This window comes from Ailuropoda melanoleuca, chromosome 20, assembly GCF_002007445.2.
Source record: "Ailuropoda melanoleuca isolate Jingjing chromosome 20, ASM200744v2, whole genome shotgun sequence".
Classification (NCBI taxonomy): Eukaryota; Metazoa; Chordata; class Mammalia; order Carnivora; family Ursidae; genus Ailuropoda; species Ailuropoda melanoleuca.
Window position 1 is genome coordinate 25,622,532 of NC_048237.1, and position 22,037 is coordinate 25,644,568.

General features: G+C 44.6%; 1 protein-coding gene, 1 long non-coding RNA gene and 1 pseudogene across 5 annotated transcripts in view; 2 read left to right on the top strand and 1 right to left on the bottom strand.

Moving 5' to 3' along the window:
• Nucleotides 1-1,476, bottom strand: part of CDKL1 (cyclin dependent kinase like 1) — a 55,708-nt gene extending 54,232 nt beyond the window's left edge. For 3 of the 4 annotated variants that reach the window (XR_004622196.1, XR_004622194.1, XM_002921994.4), the window contains exon 1: nt 275-905. Coding sequence is in view for 1 of the 4 variants with exons in the window: in XM_002921994.4 (XP_002922040.2) it covers nt 275-445 (171 nt within the window). In the remaining 3 variants the exon portion in view is untranslated. Of the gene's footprint in view, nt 1-274; nt 906-1,341 lie in introns of those variants that run through there. The other variant, XR_004622195.1, reaches the window with a different exon arrangement.
• Nucleotides 1,477-1,578: 102 nt separating this feature from the next.
• On the top strand, nt 1,579-8,943 carry LOC105238821. Its single transcript, XR_002143258.2, has 3 exons — nt 1,579-1,716; nt 5,610-5,698; nt 8,852-8,943. It is a non-coding gene; the product is annotated as an uncharacterized LOC105238821 (long non-coding RNA).
• Nucleotides 8,944-10,230: 1,287 nt separating this feature from the next.
• Nucleotides 10,231-22,020, top strand: LOC117797254 (annotated as a pseudogene).
• The last annotated feature ends 17 nt before the right edge of the window (nt 22,021-22,037 follow it).

A 22,037-nucleotide genomic window follows, 5' to 3' on the forward strand; every position in this document is an offset into this window, starting at 1 on the left:
GATGGCTCTTCAAGAACCAGGTCTAGGGCTGACATGGGAGAGAAGTTATGGGGAAGAAAACCCCACAGCATCTCCAAAAGTGAATCCCCCCTTTCCCTGCACAGGTGTCCCCCCCCCCAAGTAATTGGTGACTTGTACACAGACATCCCATTTGCGTCACTGAGGACAAAAGCCCAGGCAGCAAGGAGATGTTACCATGTCTTAACACATTTATTAAACATAGCACGACTTGCTTTGTTTAGTCCCTGAAAATTCACTTTAAAGACTCCATTACCTTGAGCATGCGGATTTCTCGAAGGGCGATTTTCTTAATGACAGGGTCATCTTCTGATTCCAGAAATCTCTTGATGGCTACAATCTGACCCGTGTCCCTGTTTCTGCATTTGAAAACAACTCCATAGGATCCTTCGCCAATTTTCCCAATTTTTTCATACTTCTCCATCATAGAGGAATAAATCTTAAAACGGATCTTCACATAGTTTGAAGACGTCGCTTATAAAATACGGGCACGAACAGACTGCACTGGAGCCCCACTCAACGATGGGTCTTTGTCAAGCACCTGGAACAGAAGGGCACTTGTTAAGGAATTAGGAATCGACCCAGGTCCCTAAACCTCGCCCCTCAGCCATGGCAAAGAGATCCGGGATGACAGACAAAGCTCGCTGCCTTCGGTAGCCCGATCGTAAGCGTCCGGTATACTCCCTCAAGTTAGAATGCAACCCGCCGTCCTAGAACGACCCGAGGTGTAAGATAATCTCTCCTGTTTAATGTTAAGAGGGCACCCGATCTAAGACACGTGAGCCGGCAGCAGGACGGGAAGGCTCAGGGCTTCCCCGGTTCTCCTTTCGGGTCTCGGTTCCCTTGCGCAAGGAGACACCGGCCGGGGCCCCGCGGGGGCGGCGGCGNCTGCGCCGCTGGAGCGGGGCCGCCCGCCGGCTGTGGGGAAGGGCCCGGGCGCCCGCGCGTCCCTCCGCCGGGAGACGAGGCCCGCAGCCCCCCGCAGGTGGAGAGACGCGGCCCTGGCGGAGCGTGTGCGAGGACGCCCGCGCCGGGAGCACCCTCGCCAGCCCCCTGCGGTCTCAAGTGCGCGGCGGCTCCCCCGCACGCGGCGCTGGGCTGCGGACGCCGCGAGCGCCGCTTCTGTGCCTGTCCCGTCAGCATCCAGTCAGGGAGGGATGAAGGAACGAAAGGCAGAGAGAGAGGCAGAGAGGGAGAGGGAGGCAGGGCGCCTGAAACTGGTGGAAGTCAGCGCTTCCCTCCGTTAGCCTGCGGCCGTCCGGCGCCGTCGACCACACACAGCCGGGCTTCCCGCTGTGGGCGACAGAGAGTGGCACCCCCCACCTTGGTGTAGGGTTTTGGAATTTGTTTGGTTTTTTCCCTGAAGTAATCTCCAGGCCCAACGTGGGCTCGAACTCGGGACGCTGAGGTGAAGAGTCCTGTGCGCCGCGGACTGAGCCCGTCAGGTGCCCCTGTTGGAGGGTTCTTGTTCCGTCCTGCTCCCGACCGGCTCCTAGTCACTCAGGTCTGGGCGCAGCGGTGGGAAGCTCACGGGCCGGGGGAAATAGGACGGAGTTTGCTACCAGGCTGACTTCCCCAGTACTGTACCGTCTAGCCCATTCCGTACGCCCAGCGTTGACATGGGTGTTTGCCCCGGAAGTGATACCCGAGGAGAGACACGTGTCGTACTGTCTGTGCACCAGGCAGCATGCATTAAAGGTAACTCTGGATAGGGTTCAGGAAGGAGCTGGAGCTGGGAGGAGAGGAGAGGAATTGGCTGTTTTGACCACGGAGTAGCATGTAGAGGGGTCCAGGGGTGAGCTCCACGTGGTCTGTGAACCTCCCAGAGATTGTTGGCAAATGATAATCACTGATGTTTTTTCTGTCTCTATAGTTTTGCCTTTCCCAGGATGTCATATAAATGTAACCTTTTGAGGCTAACAAAACTTCTTTCACTTAACGTAATGCATTTGAGATTCATCCACGTAGTTGCATTTCTCAGTAGTTCATTCTTTTTTATTGCTGAGTAGTATTCCACTGTATGGATAAACCACACTTTATCTATTTCCCGTTAAAGAACATTTGAATTGTTTCTAGTTTGGGTGGTTATAAATCAAGCCACTATAAACAGTCATGCATGGTCTTTTGTGTGAACATATGTTTTCCTTTCTCTTGGGAAAATAATACTGAAGAGGAGTACTGCTGGGTCACAGAATAAGTATATGTTATTGTAAGTAATGGCCAAAATGTTTTCCCGAGTGACTGCGCCATTTTACATTCCTGCTGGCAAAGTGCCAATTACTCTGCATCTTTAACAGCACTTGGTATTCGGGTCTTTTGATTTTAGCCATTCTTATAGGTAATTGTCTCTCGAGGTTTTAATTTGCATTTCCCTGATAACTAATGTTGAGCAGTTTCTCATATGCTTATTTACCTTCTGGTGTTTTCTCACAAGTTCTAGCTTTTTGTAAATTCCTTGGGGTTTTCTATGTAGACAGTCATGTCATCAGGAAATAGGGACAGGTTAAGTTCTTCCTAACTGGTATACCTTTTCTTTCTCTTTCTTGTCATCCTGCACTTCACAGGTCCTCCTGTGTGACATCAGACAGGAACAGTGAGAGCAGACATTTCTATTACTGATCTTAGGAGGAAAGCATTGTCTTGTACCACTAGGTATGATGGCACTTAGATTTCCTTGTAGATGCTGTGGTAGGCAGCCTCTAAAATGGCCCTTAATGAGCCCCGCCTCCTGGTATTTATGCCCTTGTGTGTTTTCCTTTCCTTCAGCGTAGGCTTGACCTCGGCTTGACCTCGTAACTTGCTTCTAAGGAATAAAATATGGCAAAAGTAATGGAGTATCACTTCCAAGATTAGCTTACAATGAGACATTTCCGCCTTGGGTACGCTCTTGCTCACGTCCCCTGAGGGAATCCAGGTACCACGTTGTGAGCTGCCCTATGCCAAGGTTCTGAGGAGGCCAAGAATTTAGGCCCTCAGTCCCATATCCCTTGAGGAATTGAATCTTGCCAACAACCATGTGAATGAGCTTGGAAGTGGCTCTCCCCACGGCCACTCCTGCTCCAGGGAGCTTTCAGAAGAGCCTGTAGCCCCAACTGACAACAGAAGTTCAATCCTGTGAGAGACGTTGAGCAGAGGCACTTAGCTAGTCATATCTGGATTCCTAATCTCTAGGAACTGTGAGATAATAACTGTTTAATATTTATATGTTGGGGTTGTTTTGCCACAGTATAGAACTATAACAGAAGCCCTTTATTAGATTGAGAAAGTTTTCTATAATCCAATTAGCTGGGATTTTTTTTTTTTTAAATAGTGAATGGATGTTGAATTTGCCAAATACTTTTCAGCATCTATTGAGATGAGCATATGTTTTTTCTTATTTAGTCTGTTGATACAGTGAATTACATTCGTAGATTTTAAAAATGTTGAAGGGCACCTGGGTGGCTCAGTTCAATAAGTGTCTGCCTTTGGCTCAGGTCATGATCTCAGGGTCCTGGGATGGAGCCCTATGTCAGGCTCTCTGCTCAGCAGGGAGTCTGCTTCTCCTTCAGCCCGCCACTCCACCTGCTTGTGCTCTCTCTCTCTCAAATGAATAAATACAATCTTTAAAAATAAATGAACACAAATAAATAAATAAAAATTAAAAAAATAGAAATGTTGAACAAAACTTCCATTTCTGGGATAAACCCAACTTGGTTCAGATATCCTATCATTTTGATATGTTGCTGGAGTCAGTCACATTTTATTTAGGATTTTTGCATTAATATATCTGAGAGATATTGATCTATAGTTTTCTTATAATGTCTTTGTCTAGTTTTGGTGTCAGGATAATACTGATATCATAAAATGAGTGGGGGAGTGTTTCCTTCTCTTCTGTTTTCTGGAGAAGTTTACATTAAATTGGTATTATTTATTCTTTAAAAGTTTGTTAGAATTTTCCAATAAAGCCATCTGAGTATGGAGTTTTCCTTGTTGAAATGTTTAAAACTACAAATTCTATTTCTTTAATAAAATATAGGGCAATTAGGGTACCTGTTTCTTCTTGAGTCTTGGTAGCTTGTATCTTCAAGAAGTTTGTTTTGTCTAGATGTTGGAGTTTATGGGTATAAAGTTGTTCATATATAATAATACTACACTATCATCCATTTAATGTTATTCATATATAATGATTTTTATATCCAGAGGATATATAGTAATGTTCCGTATGTCATTTTTGATATTAGTAATTTGTTTTTTCCCCTTCTTTTTCTTGATCAGTTTGACTAAGTCTTATCAATGTTATTGATCTTTTAAAAGAAGCAGCTTTTGATTTAGTTGATTTTCTCTGATTTTCAATTTTGTCGATTTCATCTCTTCATTATTTTTTCTTTCTGCTTGCTTTGCTTTTAGCTGCTTTTTCTAGTTTTTTAAAGAAACCTAGACCATTGATTTTAGATATTTCTTATTTATAATATAAGCCTTTGATACCATACATTTTCCTCTAAGCACTGCTTTAAATGCATCCCTGAAATCTTAAGATGTTGTATTTTCATTTTCATTCAGCTCAAAGTATTTTCCAATTTATCTTGTGACTTCCTGTTTGACCCATGGGTTATTTTGAAGTGTGTTGTTTAATTTCCAACTACTTGGGGACTTTCTAGATACCTTTTTATGACTGATTTCTAGAATCAGAATTCCATTCTTTTCAGATAACTCTCTATGTATGATTTAAATTCTTTGCAATGTATAAAGATTTGTTTTACAGCCCAACCTATGGCCTATGTTTGTGAATGTTTCTTTTTGACAAGTTAAAAAAATTATTTTTAAGTGATATAGGAACACCAGTGTGACTTTCTCCAGAGTTGCCTCGTCTGAAGGTCATACCAGGCTGCAGTTATTCTGGAAAATTAACTTTATGGACTCTGCAAGGTTCAGTACCCAAGGAGCCTGGAACTGTGCCAAGTCCAGTGGCAGTTAAAGTAGGGAGCAAGGGCACCGTTTACTCACGCCAACGTAGGCAGTGAACCGGAAAACCAGCGTGACTGGCGGCTGCACCAGTCGTTTTGTCTGGAGGAAGTTGGAACAAAATAGTCGAGGATAACTTTGAAAGGGAGACAAACAGTTGATGTCACCATGTAGTACCAAACAGAGAGGTTACTGTGGCCTCTCTAATGTCAAATCACAGGCAGCGCTTTTATCCGGCAGGACTGAAATTCATTTTGATATCAGAGAATTATAATTCCTGGGAAGTAGGGTTCTTGGGAACTGAGACATGGTCTGATATGTGGACTCTCCTTCTCAAGCAAGAGCAAAGAACAGTGAGACAACATTGTCTTTTTCTTCTTGCAGCGATCTTTTATTTGTAGTTCTGCATGATTAGAGAGAACCCTTCAGCGTCCCTGGATTACACAAACAGTTCTGAGGTACTTTAGTCATTGAAGGAAGCTGTAAACATTCCGTAGGGTAACACATGGTCAAAGAGAAAGAGCCTGGGGTTTGGAGTCAGAAGACGAGGATTTCTACCTTCTTACTAGTGTTTGATATTGTGCAAGATAATTACTATGGCTTGAATAACGATAACAACAACTGTTTAACTAGTGTTTTCTTCCTGGCAGGCATTACGCTCAGAAAATTTTATACGTGAGCCTCACAACAAGCCCAGGAGACAGGCATCAACATTCTCGCGACGTTTCACGCGAGGAAGGTGAGTTTTAGAACAGCTAAGTCCTTTGTCTAAAGACACAAAGCTCGTGAGTTGCGAAGCAGGGATGGGAATATAGGCAGTGAGTCCAGAACCTTTGGTCCTAACTGTTTTGTGAAAACTACCTAGCCTGTAGGGGTGGTTGCCAGGACATTTTTTTTTTATATATAAAGTTTTCTTTTTTTTTTTTTAATTTGAGAGAGAGCGTGAGCAAGAGAACACAAGCAAGGGGAGGGGCAGAGACAGAGACAGACCCCCTGCCGAGCAGGGCGCCCTGACACAGGGTTCGATCCCAGGACCCCAGGATCATGACCTGAGCAGAAGGCAGACGCCTAACTGACTGGGCCACCAAAGCGCCCCAGTTGTCAGGACTTTCGAATGAAGGTATAGGACATTGGGAGTTGACCCCAAGTACTTACAGCGCACAATGTGGCACCCTCCTTTTTTAAAGCTGCGGAAGCTGAGTCTTGTCATCACGCTTCCTGCTCACGGGAGTCCAGCGACTTCCTCTGTGTGCAGCCCCGACACTCTGGAGAACCAACCTCCCCGAGCTTGGGCAGAGTACTGGCACCTTCTCTGAGTGCCGAACACAGGACAATGCTGGAAGCTTTTTTTTTTTTTTCCAAATTATATTTCCTTAAGGAAAAGGGAGCTGAGTCACCATGATCTTAAGATGACACTATGTAGCTGCTTGAGGAAGTACTTGAATTCACTTTCCCTGCTTTAGGTGGGTTTGGAAAGGAAATCATTTCATGGGCACACACAGAAAATAGTGTCCCATTAGGGACACTTACCCTAATGGGCACACACAGAAAATAGTGTCCCATTTAGGGACATTTACCTTTCAGGCTCGACAACCACACTATCTCTAATCTTTGTAATAATCCTACACGGTTGGATATATTAACTGGCTGGAATTTTCAAGGGCCCCATTTTATAAAAGAAAAAGCTGAGTCTGGGAGAGGTTGGTCAAAGTAGACAAGCCTTCCAGCTCTCCAGGCTGGAAAGGCGGGTTTCAAACCCAGCCCCATCTATCTGCCAAGCCCGCGCTCTGAAGGTGCTACAGGGATGGCGACAATGAAGACCGTCTGGGAACAACCTGAAGTGACAGATCGCTGCTAAACATTACAAAATCGGGCATGGAGGTAACTGTTCCCCTCGAATGGAGACTGCTGAATTAATGTAAATATGGGAAAATAAATGTAAATTAAATAAGGGCCTGTCATCCTTGACTTTATATGTGAGCCTAACCAACAGTGAAATTCAGTATTTTCAGCCCAAATTAACATAACCTTAGTTATTTTGTGTGTGTTTTTCCCTTTAAATACTGTATCAGACTCTTGATTTCAGCTCAGGTCATTATCTCAGGGTCATGAGATCGAGCCCTGTGCCTGGGTTTTGCACTGAGCTTGGAGCCTGCTTGAGATTCTCCCTCTCCCCTTCCTCTGCCCCTCGCCACTCCACTCACACATGCACTTTGTCTCTCTCTAAAATAAATAAATACTTACTGCATTTTACATATGGCAAGCCATCCTTTTAAAGTAGCTCTTCTTCTAAAAAGCCTTCTTTGCTTCTGAATCTTCCTTTAACAACGTCAGCACCTTTTTGCATCTCCAGATTTTAAAGCAACCACCCGTACATTCACCCTTGAACCCAAATGCCTTAAGAGCTCAGCAATAGTAACACTAAAACCTCAGGAGAGTTCCGTGGCTGGCCCTGGGCTACCCATAGATGAGTCACTGTGTACGATGGTCCTTCTTCAGGAAAATGAGCTTCAAAACGTCAAAGTGGACATCTCTTTGCCACCTTGACCAGCTGATTGTCCACCATACTTGTCTTAAATCTTAAGGCTGTATGTACGTTTCCATGTTTTATGATTTTGAATCCTTACATGCTAGAAAAAAGGGTAAATTTCCAAAAGTAAATTTATGAGACTGAAGAAATAGGAAAGCACATTAATGACTTTCTGAACTCCAGGTTAAAGCCGTGACATGGAAACAGCTGTTTGGAAAGCAGGCTTTTCCTGAGAGCTGGCGCGCGGCGGCCACCACACTGGGCTCGGGTGACCAAGAAGTGACTTTCCCGAGCTCAAACACCATGTCTGTGTACATGGCCGTTGTTCCCGCCTCTCCACTCTCAGCTGCTTCTTTAAAACGGGACCTTAATAATTCCAGCCAGTTAATATATCCAACCATGTAGGATTGTTATAAAGATTAGAGATAATGTGGTTATTGAGCCTGAAACGTAAGTGTCCCTAAATGGTAGTTATTAACTATTTTCTGTGTGTGTCTATGAAATGATTTCCTTTCCAAACCCACTTAAAGCAAGAAGGAAACTAGATAGGAGAACATGGAGGGCTTTTCAGAATACTTCCCAAGGGTCTGGGAAGACGAGAAGGCGCACCTGGCATTTGAGGAAAGAGATGCAGAAATGTATATGAGGCATTCAGAGTCAAAAAAACAAATTTGCTCTGGGCAGCAAACGGGCCGAGAACCTGGGTCTCAATTCTGATTTGTATTCTTTCCACCTGCCATACCCCACTGTGGCTTCAAATTAGGGAACTCCAGTTATGGGGCTAAAGAAATAGAAATCTGCCTTAAGAAAACCCAGTATCAAAATAGAAATATCCATGGGTGTGACAAGGTGGGGGAGAGGACAGGCAGTGTGAATTATTTGCATTTTAAAATTACTCTTTACGTAAAGTAAGATTTCTTTTCATATCGATGGTTATAAAACTGCGTTCATTTCTTGAATGGAATTAATACTTTAAGTCCTCTCAACTTTGTGATGCTTATTCACTGGTTTCTAAATACCTCGTCGTACAAACAGAAACCACTGGATCCTAGATACATCTCCCATGTCAACATGGAATTTTGAGGCATCTGTTGATCAGAAAGATCTAAGTAGTTTCATAAGGTCATCTTTAAGCCGCATACATGCCGAGGATTGAGTGAAGATCATAGTTACAACCGCGGGAGGAAGTCCTGTTGTTGTAAGCAGCTTGCACAGCTCATCAAGTATCAGCAGTGAGGTTTTGTGAGGCACCTAAAACAAATCCACGTGCGGGTCCTTCTAAAAATACGCATTTAAACAATATTTCCCCCAAACAGCAAGAAATCCTGCACCTTACACGGCAACATATTTATTTTTCTTCAGTGTCATCTGATCTGATTTTCCTAGTAAGAGTATGAACTCTGGAGCCAGACGGCATCTCTAGCTCGGCTATGAACCATCTGTGAGGACTCAGGCAAGTGACTCGACCTCCTTCTTCTTTCTTTGTGTCGTCTGCAACATAGATATTAGCTACCTTCCAGGTCACTGTGAGGGTTGAGTGCTGTATCTGTATTCGCCTTTATTGCTATTACCACCATGCTAGTAATCATCTGCATACGACTTTCTGTTCAGGTGGGAACTTCATTTACCTACTAAAATGTCTTCTATACTTTCCTGAAAACACGCAAATTTATGGATTCACTCAAAGCCTACCAGTGAAAGCATATCCTTTTAGTCGCTCAGAGTCCTAAGCAATGCTCGTAGGGTTCTTCTCAGGAAGCCGTGCTTCCCAGTCTCTGAGCAGCCCTCTTTCCACCACAGTGTGCCGCTGCTCAACACACGATGGAGGGCCAGCCAGAAGCGGGTTCTGATCTGGATTCGACCCTTTTTTGTGAAACCAGGAAAATTACTTCCTGTACTGGTCTGGGATTTTTTTTGTCTTTTCTCTCTCTTTTTATTAACTTTTATTTTTTTTGAGATAATTGCAGATTCACATGCAGTTGTAAAGATCCTGTAAACTGTCTGCCCAGTTTCCCCCCGTTGGTAACGTCTTGCCAAACTAGGGTACAGTATCACAACTGGATATTCACACCTATGAAATCAACCTACAGAACCACTCTATCACCACAGATACCCCTCACGCACCCTTCCCCCCATCCCCAAGCCCTGCTTATCAATAAGTTCTTCTGCGGGCATAGGTGGGTAAATACCTAGAGCCGGGATGGTGGGATTATGCGGCAAACGTATGTGTAACCTTCCAAGGCACCACCATATGGTTTTTCACAATGGCTGTACCATTTGCACGCTCATCAGCAAACCAGGAGAGTCCCAGGTGCGCCACATCAGTGCAAGCGCTTGGTACTGTCAGTCGTTCCTTTATTTTTAAATGGTGTTAAGATGCATGTAACATACGATTTCCTATGTTCACCATTTTGAGTGGTATTAAGTACTTTCATGCTGTTGTGCAGCCGCCTCCACCCTCTTAGAGCTCTGTCCTTCTTGTGAAACGGAAACGCTGTCCCCAGTGTACAATAACTTCCCATCCCCCCCCCCCGGCCTCTGGCAATTGGCGTTCTGTTTTCCTACTCCATGTTTCGTGTTTTAGCTATCGTGAATAACATTGCTATGGAAACAGGTGTACAGACATCTCTTTGAGACCCTGACTTCAGTCTTGGGTACGCCAGAAGTAGGATTGCTGGATCGTAGGGTAATTCTATTTTTGATTTTGTGAGGAACTGCTGTTTTCCACAGAAACTGCACTGTTTTACATTCTCACCAACTGCCCACAAGGGTCCCAATTTCTCCACAGCCTCACTAATACTTGTTACTTTCTTTTTCTTTGTTTTCTTGATAATAGTCACCCTAATGGGTGTGAGGCGGTAGCTCACTGTGGTTTTGAATTGTCCACTGGGATCTTAGCTGCCAACCACAGAAGCCACTTTAGCTAGTTTCAGCAGAAGGGGATTTATTAAGGGATGTTCAGTAGTTCATAGAATCTCCAGGAGAGGCAGATGGGCGGGACTGGGGCTGCCCAGCTGGAAACAACACCAAACCCGCCGTACGGGACTGCCTCGGCCGGACCCCAGCACTGCCGCCGCCGCAGCTGCCGCCGATGGCGGGATATGACATGCAAGGCTCTCCATCATTCCCTTACAAGTAACTGTGTCATCCTGAACAACTGCTGCCCTCTCAGCTGTCCTCCGCTACCAGAAGGGGGGTGAGGTACCAAATCAGCGTCTAGCTCTCTGGTGCCGCACCGCTGTAAGTGCAGACTCAAGAGCAGGCTCTGATGTGGAGCAGAAAGGAGAAAGCAGACATGCCTGGTCCTTGAAGGACTCTTGAACTCCTGGGGGAAAAAGGACACCAAGGGACCTCAAAATGATGGGGGTGTGTGTGTTCTTTCCAGGGTCACTGTGGCTGCTCTTGGGTGGTATAAGTAACTTGTGCTGTCAGTAGAAACAGTAGCCCAGTAAGCGGCAGAAAAGTTAAGATTTTGTGGAGTACCCTTTCTTCAGGTGGCCTGGATGGTGGCAGGCGTTCAGACTAAGCATGCCTATCAAAAGCAGCCCACCATCTTTCAAAATAAAAAGAGGATCCTGCTTGGAGGAACTGGCAAGGAGAAGCTCCTGGGATATTACAGAAACATCGGTCTGGGCTTCATGGTGCCCAAGGAGGCCTTGAGAGCACCTATATTGGCAAGAAATGCCCCTATACTGGTAATGTCTCCCTCCGAGGGCAGATTCTGTCTGGTGTGGTGACCAAGAGGAAGATGCATAGGACCGCTGTCATCCTCTGAGACGTCCTCCACTACATGTGAAAGTACAACCACAGGACCATGTCTGTGCACCTGTCACCCTGCTTCAGGGATGTCCAGATGGGCAACATCTTCATGGTGCGTGAGTGCCAGCCCTTGAGCAAGATGTGCCCCTCAACGTGCTCAAAGTCATGAAGGCTGCTGGCACCAAGAAGCAAGTCCAGAAGTTCTGAGACTAGACATCTGTTCACACCGCTGAAGAAAATAATTTTCCCAGTCAAAAAGATTTTGTGGATTACGTAAGTATCTAGAAATTCTGTCCTTCTGGATGGGGTAGACGTGGACACAGACTGCTAACTGAACCATTCTATCATCCATTCCTTTGTTACTCTTGTCTTTGATCTATCGCGGGTGCCCCAGGGTCATTGTGCCCAAGTGTGACAGAAATAGTCTCTAAAAATATACTTTCTGGTACACAGTGGGTACCTAACTAAAATTTATTGAATAAATATGCCACTTCTGGCACTAGAAACGGGCTTTCGTGCATTGTTCACTCACTGCTGTTCGTTTCCCTTCGTCTGAAGAAGAATGTTCAGAAATTATAAAAATAGGGGGCGCCTGGGTGGCACAGCAGTTAAGAGTCTGCCTTTGGCTCAGGGCGTGATCCCGGCGTTATGGGATCGAGCCTCACATCGGGCTCCTCCGCTGTGAGCCTGCTTCTTCCTCTCCCACTCCCCCTGCTTGTGTTCCCTCTCTCGCTCTGTCTCTATCTCTGTCAAATAAATAAATAAATAAAATCTTAAAAAAAAAAAAAAAAGAGTGGAGCCATCTTTAAGACAGAGGTCAAAAGCCACCTTATACAAAAAGTCTTAACAGACCCTCCAGCTGGAATCAGTCTCTCCCCGCCGTGCTNGGAGCCATCTTTAAGACACAGGTCAAAAGCCACCTTATACAAAAAGTCTTAACAGACCCTCCAGCTGGAATCAGTCTCTCCCCGCCGTGCTGCCGGTCTGCCTGGGGTTACAGCTCTTTTGCCTTTGTCGATTTCAAATTAGACTGTGTGCTCACTGAGAGCTCGGACTTTGTTTTACTCGTGTGTGTCTCCCTCCAAGTGCACTGCCACACACACAGTAGGTGATTGATATGTGTATGCTGAATCAAGTTGAATGTTGGAAGCCTCTCTCTCGAAGGGTGTGCTATATGCTGGAAACTGGAATCCATGTGCATTTTCAAAGGCGGAGAAGAGTTTGAGTTAACGATTTGAATTTATGGAACCACAATGAAAAAGTAGAATGAGTTACTATATTTTGGCTAATCACAATTGATGAGATGATTTTTTACTAATTTTAAGATATATGTCAAGAATATTGATTTATTGTTGCTTTACCAGATACTGAAAATTTCTGAGTTGTTCTTGCTAAAACTCAGTGGTGTAGACGTATAGAGAATTAGGTGGTAATACGAAGAGAGAGCAATCTGCAGAGAATTCATGTAGACATGAGGTGCCAGTAACTCTTACGTGAGTCTTTTTTATTAAGTCTTCCTAAAGACACTGTTTAGAGAAAGGGCCACGGTAAAATGGTATAAAGTGATTATACCTCCTTTTGGTGCCTTTAAAATTCCAACTTTACAGATATTAGAAAATAAGTTAAGGGAAAGTGACACAAATATAATTTATTAGGTGACGCTCTTGGTATTTGCATTGTTTTGGATAGCATGTTGGTCCCTCTTTCGGAGATTATATCTGAAGTGGTCCCTCCATAACAGTCTAGGCCAAATAATGGCCCTAGATATATTATTTGCCTATTTAATGTCTTTCGGTTCCAAACTAACCCTTCCTCTTTTTCCTTTTTTAAATGATTTAATTAATTAATTATTTTAGCTAGAGCGAGCAAGTGTGTGAGCCAGGGGCAGGGGCAGAGGGGCAGGGAGAGGGACAAGCAGACTCCCCAAGGCGGGGCTCCAACTCACGACCCTGAGATCATGACCTGAGCCGAAATTGAGAGTCCAACGCCCAGCCCACTGAGCCACCCTGGTGCCCCCAAACCAATCCTATATTCTGTTCAGTTATGCTGGGGCTGCTGTTCTGCAAACGATATTTTCAGAATCCATTCCAGTAAGGTTTGACCAACTGGAGACACGAGGAGGAGAATGGAGAGTAGAAAAGGAGAAAAAACCATTTTTTGCATTTCTTGCCATTCCTTACCTGTGGGAGTTCTCCCTTGCTTCAGCTTCTTTCGACCCTTCCAGAAGCTGCATTATGACACACCTCCAGAGGCACCAGGCAGCTTCTCCTCTCAAGGTGTGAGCCCCAACTTCAGGGGCCCCTCCCTCCGAGCTCCTGATGAGCTCGGGGCAGCCAGGCAGCAGCCCCTCCACGGAGGTCAGAGCGCGGTCTTACCAGCTTTGCTCCTCGGAATCTCCCATCCTGTCGGGGTAGCTGCTTCCTGCAGTTCCTGTTCTCCCTGGGTTCTCTTCAGGCCCTGTTTCTGCTAACATCTGTGGAACAACTCCACGTATTAATTCTCTAGTAAAATACCCACTGTGGTTTCTGGTTTTGTTGCCTAGATTCTGACTGATATTCTTAGACTCAATAATTTTAACTAATTTACCCCCAATGCTGTCCTCATTTTCAGAAAACTGGAAGGTATTTGTAACATATGTGCATTTTACAGGAGCAAGGTCAAAGAAAATTTTTACTAGTTATACACGAGAGAGCTCCTGCATTACTGACTCAATGTTCGTTCTATTGTCGTTTAATACAACAAATGTTACTAACTACCACCTACCTGTCGGGAACTGTGTGGGGCTGGGGAAGCGGATACACGCGTCCTTGTTCCTTATCCTTACGACAGAAAGGAATTCCTACCTAGTCTATGGTAATAGGAGCTTTAACAAAGGGTGCACAAGCGGTTGTGGGACCCTGGAGAAGGAGATTTTGTACACTGGGCTTTAAGGAATTTTTNGCGAGAGAGGGAACACAAGCAGGGGGAGTGGGAGAGGAAGAAGCAGGCTCATAGCAGAAGAGCCTGATGTGGGGCTCGATCCGACAACGCCGGGATCACGCCCTGAGCCGAAGGCAGACGCTCAACCGCTGTGCCACCCAGGCGCCCCAAGGTCAAAGAAAATTTTTACTAGTTATACACGAGTGAGCTCCTGCATTACTGACTCAATGTTCATTCTATTGTCGTTTAATACAACAAATGTTACTAACTACCGCCTACCTGTCGGGAACTGTGTGGGGCTGGGGAAGCGGATACACGCGTCCTTGTTCCTTATCCTTACGACAGAAAGGAATTCCTACCTAGTCTATGGTAATAGGAGCTTTAACAAAGGGTGCACAAGCGGTTGTGGGACCCTGGAGAAGGAGATTTTGTACACTGGGCTTTAAGGAATTTTTTTAAAAAAGATTTTATTAATTTATTTGACAGAGCAAGTGAGCACAAACAGGGGGAGCGGCAGAGGCAGAGGGAGAAGCAGGCTCCCCGTGGAGCAGGAAGTCTGATGTGGGGCTCAATCCCAGGACCCCAGGATCAGATGCTTAACCGACTGAGCCACCCAGGCGCCCCTGGGCTTTAAGGCATTTCCGTGGACACTGGTACTCACTGTGGGTTTTCGGAAACCATAAACAGAAGTATATACTTGAAGCTGGATACAGTCAGTGCTTTATACGGAGTGGTTACATGTCGAAGGGTTGGGACGTTCTGGCAGGTGCCCACAGACCAACATAGATCCCTGGATTCTCTGTGTCCCATAGTATTAACGAAGTAACAGACCCAGGAAGATTTAGATTTGACAGACATGACCAGGAAGAAGTCATAGATCCAGAATTAAATGTCATATTTAGAGTGTGCTCAGTCTTACACCTAACCAAAATGGCTGAGGAAGAGCTTGTAGGGGAAGATCAAAATGATTTAATCCACTGTCTCACTCACACGTGGTGAGTGGTTTTGGTTTTTTTAAGCTTCAGCAAGTGATGATTTATAACTAGCCAGGACATCTGTTGCTTGTGCCCACTCAGTATCCATTTACCCTTCTGTGAAAAGCCCCACATTCCTTCCTTCTTCTGCTTTGGGTGACTGTCTCGCTGTGACTGCTGTTCAAGGCACCTTCCCCTCCATGGGTGAGGGATGACCAACTCAAGGCTGAGCAGATTCTCTTCCCCCAGAACCCGAATCTTGCGTGAACGGGCACAAGTGGATTCCTCCTGAGGCCCCCAAGGGGGCCATGCCCTGGCTCCCGCAACTAGCTCTGAGCCCAGTTCTGCAGCGTTTTCTTGAATCTACAACAAAGAACAGCCCAAGAACCCTGATACAAAAGCTTAACTATCAATTACGTTTATTTCAGATACAGTTTCCTCCGTCTGGGATGCTTTTTACTCCCGTCTTTCCATTTCCAAATACAGTATTTCCTTCAGAGGTGTGGACCAGTTTAATGGCTTTCATAGATATTTGAGCTATACTTGGTAGGTCTCTATTTATATGGTCGTAAAGGGACTGTCTTGAATCGGACAGATGGAGCTGGGATTCACCCCAGCTTTCCAGTTAACTTAGTGTGCGAGTGTGGCAGCTATGGGTGGGTGTCAATCAGATCTCCCCTCAAGAGAGAACCTGCTGCAAGAAAGCAGCTAACCCTCAGAATTCCGCTCAGCTTTGTCCGAGCTTTCGCGTGGCTGCTCCCAGCTCATGACTGAGCTCGCTTGGTTTGGAAAGCTGAGCCCATCTTTTCTCACAGGAAAATCCTCTCGTGGGCAGTCTTTGCTCTGGGGCTCCCCCACTGACTGGCCGGGACGCAGAGCTGCACGCGGTCTGAGGCTCTGGCAAACCCCTCCTTCTCCCCTTCTCATTTCATGGGTGTCAGATCTGCGGGGGCCTCCCGCCTTACTCCTGCTCTTTCCTTCTCCACCTAGCTGGTCCCCAAACAAATCTGCACTTGTAACTCCACCTTCTGTGGAACAGTCTGTGACAATGACTAACCTCTTTGGTTTTCTCACTTATAAAATAGGAGCCCACTTCTGATATCAGTGTGTTAAGGTTGAAAATTAGAGAACATTCTCCCCAGTACAGGTCTTGGCACAGACTCTACTAAATGTTGTTTATCGACGTACATACAAAAAAAAAATGCATCAACCATCCATGTAGGGTTGCTGAGAAGTGAAAATGGAGCGCTTCCAGCTCCTCGAAAGCATCCCCTCATGCCCCATCTATCCGTGATTCCCTCTCTCCTCCTCGAAAGTAACCAGGCTCCTGTAGTGGTTTCTAGCACTACAGATCGGTTTGCCTGTTCTGGAACTCCATTTAAGTGAAATCATACAGCATACTTTTAATGTTTTTGAATGTCTGGATTCTTACCTGGAACCTTGTATTTATCTGGGGGGAGAGGTGTTGAAATGCATGTTGTTGTCGGTAGTTCATTCTTTTTGCATCGCCGTACTGGGCTTGTGAATATCTCACAACTCATCAACTGTAAATGGCCGTTTGGGTTATTTCCAGTTTTTGGAAACTATGAATAATGCTGCTGTGAACAGTCTTCTAGGTCTTTGGGTAAACGTGTTTTTGAGGCGTACACCGAGGATTGGAAATGCTGGGTTCTGAGATGTGTCTGTTGAGCTTGTTTTTCGAAGCGGTCGTACCGATTTCCGCTCCTCCCAACGGGAGGGTGAGTTGCCGCTGTTCCACAGCCACACCAGCACATCGTAATGTCCTCTTTCTGCATTTTAGTCATTCTGGTGGGGCGTGGAATAGTATTGTACCGTGGTCTCATTTTGTAGCGGAATTATTGTTTCAATTTGTATTTCTCTGGTAATGAATGAATTTGAATACCTTTATAAATATTTACGGACCCCTTGGATGTTCTTTTTCTGTTTAGCTTTATTCGGGTATATTTAAAATACCATAAAATGTAGTCATTTTAAGTGTGCAGATAAATGATTTTTAATAAGTTTACAGTTGTGCAGCTATCATCACAGTCTCATTTTTTAAAAGATTTTATTTGAGACAGAGAGAGAATGAGAGAGAGCGCACGAGCAGGGGGACGGGCAGAGGGAGAAGCAGGGTCCCCGCTGAGCGGGGAGCTGGAACCAAAGGCAGGCACGTAACCGCCTGAGCCGCCCAGGCGCCCCATCATTTTTTCTTTTTTTAAAGATTTACTTATTGGGGGGGAGGGACAGAGGCAGAGGGAGAGAGACGCTCCAGCAGACCCCCAGCTGAGTGCAGAGCTTGAGGCGGGGCTTGATCCCATGACCGGAGATCAGGACCTGAGCAGAAACCAAGAGTCCGACACGCAACCGACTGAGCCACCCACGGGCCCCCACAGTCACATTTTAGAACATTTCCATCATTAAAAAAGAAACTTCATGCTCACTTACAGTCGCTCTCCCTTCTCAACCCCTGCCCCAGTCTACCTTCTGTCTCCATAGAATAGCCTTTTTGGACATTTCGTATAATCATTACAATATGTGATCTCTTATGACCAGTTTCTTTGACCTCACACGTTTTTGAGGTTCACCTGCATTGCAGCATTTATCAGTGTGTTGTTCCTTTTCGTTGCTGAAGAGTATTCCATTGCATGGATGGAATACATATTGTTTCTCCATTCATCAGCTGGTGGGTATTTGGGTTGCTCCTACTTGTTGGCCATTCTGGATAATGCGCCGTTGGGCATTTGCATACAAGTCTTTATGTGGACATGTTTTCTCTTGGGCAGATACCTAGGAGTGGAATTGCTGGCTCATATGGTAAATCTAGGTTTACTATTTTTAGAAACTGCCAAACTGTCTTCCAAAGTATCGTGCCATTTTACATTCCCACTAGCAGTGTAAGTGCCCTGGCTTCCCCACGATCTCACCAGTATTTGTGTGTGTTTGTCTTTTTTATTTTAGCCATTTTGGTGGGTGCGTAAAAGTACTGCGTTGTTTTAATTTGCATTCCTCTGATCACCAAGGAGGTGGAATACATTTTCATATACTTTTTGACTACCTGTGTGTTACCTTTTGTGAAGTGCTTGTTCAAAATCTTTTGCCCATTTTTCTATTGAGCTGTCTGCCTTTTTTGTTTTTATTCTATTTTATTTTTTTATTTTTTTAAAGATTTTATTTATTTATTTGGCAGAGATAGAGACAGCCAGAGAGAGAGGGAACACAAGCAGGGGGAGTGGGAGAGGAAGAAAGGCTCATAGCGGAGGAGCCTGATGTGGGGCTCGATCCCATAACGCCGGGATCACGCCCTGAGCCGAAGGCAGACGCTTAACCGCTGTGCCACCCAGGCGCCCCGTGTTTTTAAAGATCTTATTATTTTTTTTACATAATCTCTACACCCAGCGTGGGGCTCAAACTCCCAAACCTGAGATCAAGAGTCGTGTGTTCTTCGACTCAGCCAGCCGGTGCCCGTCTGCCTTTTTTCTTGATGATTTGTGGAAGTTCTTTGTATCTTTTGGGTACATGTGGACATATGTAATGCAAGCCTCTTCTCCATTTTGTGGCTTGTTCTTTCCTTCTGATAAGGGTGTCCTTTGATAACAGAGTATCTTAATTTTAATTAAGTCCATTTTATCTAAACTTTCTCTTTTATGGTCAAAGCCTTAATGGTCTGTTTGGGAAATCTTTGTTTACCCCAAGTTTGTGAAGATACTGTTTTATTTTAAAAGTATTATTGTTTTATATGCCTTGGATTATTTACAATCTATTTGGTATTTTTGTTGTGTGAGGAAGAGTCAAGACTCTCTTGATTTTCTGTCGTTTTCAATAAATTTTCAATATAATTTATTGAAAAGGCTATTCTTTGCTTCACTTCAGGGCAGCGTATCTGTCAAAAAATAAGGTTCAGTGTGGCTCTGTCTCGGACTCATGACGATCTCCCGGTCTCTCTTCACGCCAGTGTTGCCCTATCTTCACTCCTGGAGTAGCTTCATCATCTCCTGAAATCTGATGGCCTAAGACTCCCAGGTTTGTGTTTCTTCTTCGAGACTGTCTTCAGCATCCCTGACCCTTTGCATTTTATGTAATTTTGGAATCAATGTGTCAGTTTCTTTAGAAGGATCTGCTGGGATCACACAGAATCTTTACATCAACTGGCAGCTTTACAACATCCAACTGGATTCTGGGGCACCTGGGTGGCTCAGTCGGGTAAGCGTCTGCCTTCAGCTCAGGTCATGATCCCGGGGTCCTGGGATCGAGTCCTTCATCGGGCTCCTTGCTCAGCAGGGAACCTGCTTCTCCCTCTGCCTGCTGCTCCCCCTGCTTGTGCTCTGACAAGTAAGCAAATAAAGATCTTATTACAAACACCAACAAAAACCCAAATATAGGCATGCACATAAATAACCAAATAGTCCTTAAAGTTTATCACCCAAAATACATGCCCCTCACCCGCCCCTTGCCTTAAAAACAACTTTTCCTCTTTTATTTTTTTTTTAATTTTTTAATTATTTATTTATTCGACAGAGATAGAGACAGCCAGCGAGAGAGGGAACACAAGCAGGGGGAGTGGGAGAGGAAGAAGCAGGCTCATAGCGGAGGAGCCCGATGTGGGGCTCGATCCCATAATGCCGGGATCACGCCCTGAGCCGAAGGCAGACGCTTAACGACTGAGCCACCCAGGCGCCCCCAACTTTTCCTCTTTTAGCAGATTATTTTACTTCTCTGTCACTAAATAAGCTATTTCTTAATTTTTAGGTATTATCTATTGATTTCCTACTGTGAAAGATGACAATCTAGGTAATTTTTCTACCTTACCTCCACAACGCCACGTCCTCTCCTACTACGACTCTCCTGCAATTTTGATTAGAGTAATATTACTGTTAACGATATGATGCCATTCAACCCCTGGTCATGGCTGACTTTTTCTTTTCTATGCACCATTTTGCTTTCCTGTTTTTTAATTTCAGTTTTAGATAAGAAATAACACCATCACTGACTGAACCCTGGGGCCTTGAAAAACATCCCTTCCACCCACCTCCGTTCAGCCACTGAGGCAGTGGATAGTTCTAAATGGGCTCAGATTTATCTCATACTCTTTCTCGGCTTTCTGCCTCAGGGCCTTGTCCGACATCTCAGGAGCCTACTTGGAGAGTGCCATATGCAACTTGGTACTTCAGGAGATAATGCCGTCGCAGCAACTCAACCCCGAGGAGTGAGAATCTGTAGATAAAGGCTCCAGCCACTGGTCTTCCAGGAGACAACTGTGGAGCTATCACAACAGCTTCTCAGAAGACCTGGTAGAATCAAGCTGCCGTTGTCTACGCGGCAAGGACTTCAGTAATGAACTCATATCAACCTTTCCCACTTCTCCATCTCAGTATCGAAAGGCCCTCCTGCCTATTGTCTGGGGTCTCTGAAGTAAATGAACTTGCCCTTGTTCTTTTCTCAGTCTGTCTTAGGAGGAACCTCTCACTCTTTGCTAGTTGTTTAACCCCTAAGATACTGAGATGCATCAAGCATTTTATCAGTTTAATCTTTCTGAAATGGTCTCTCTAGGGGCTTCTAATATGCTTCAGTTACATTCTCTATGCCTGGTGGTGTCATCCCTGGATATCCCATCACCATCCACCAGGGACTTCCTTCATCTCCCTCCCGTGTGGAATCCCATTTTCTGCATCTTACGTCTTCATTTACACCCTGATTTTTATGAGGCATACCCTCTAGTAGCTTCCTGAGAAAGGCTATAGGGGAGGTAAGGTTTCTTAGAGCTTGTACCACTAACAATATCTTCATTTTTACCCTTAGGTTTGATTCATAGTTTATTTGGGTCCAAAATTTTAGGTTGGAAATTTCTGAATTTTGAAGGCAATGGTTCTGTTGAACTTTGATCCTGATTCTTATTCCTTTTTTCTTTGGAAACATAGATCTTCTCTCTGACCCAGTGTCTCTGAGACTTCACGCTGATGTGCTCTGGTATAGGTCTTTGTAATCTGTTGTCTTTTCAATCTAGAATCTGCAGTTCTCTAGTACTGGAAAAACGTCTTGAAATACTCCACTGATTTCTTCTCTGTTGTTTCTTTTGAAGAGACTGGATAATGGGCCTCCTGGGTTATTAATCTTTTCTCCTTAGTGTTTCCATTTCCTTTTATTTTCTGAGAGACTTCGGCTTTTTTTTTTAATGTTTCAAGTTTTTATTTAAATTCTAGTTAGTTAACATACAGTGTTAATACTGGTTTCAGGAGTAAAATTTAGTAATTCATCACTTATATATAACAGCCAGTGCTCATCAAAGAAATTTCTTCAACTTTATATTCTAAACCTTCTATTGAATTATTCAGCTATGCTATCACATTATTTTCTAAGAGTTTTTTATTTTTTGAAAGCTCCTTTTTTTTTGTTTTCTACTCTTGATTCATAGTTGCAACATCTTTCAGAATATATTTTTTTCTTTTGACATCATCTTGGATAGTCTGTTCCCTCTAAGTGCTTTTTTCCCCAGAACTGTTTTCTCCCTCTTAGGTGGTAGGTTTTCCTCAGATATTTTATAATAAGTCTTGGTTGTTTTATCGTTATTAATAGCATAGGGCTGTAAGACGAACAGCAAGCTCTGGATGCATGGAGTGGTGGGCATGTTAACCATGATTTTCATGTCAGGATCTATTGAGGTCTTTCCACTTGAACCGGCTAGATTGCACAGAGAAGACTTGGAATATTGTTGGGATGAGAAGGTCTGGCTGCCAGGATTCAGTGAGAGAAGGCGCACATGGGCCTTTGTATCTAGTATGCAAATATTTCATTTTGAGTATGGTCCCCTGCCATCTAGTGTATCCAGTGTCCTTCAGTTCGGAGGCCCCCTTGAACATACCCAAAATAAACCACACACACTTACTGAAATCGGATAC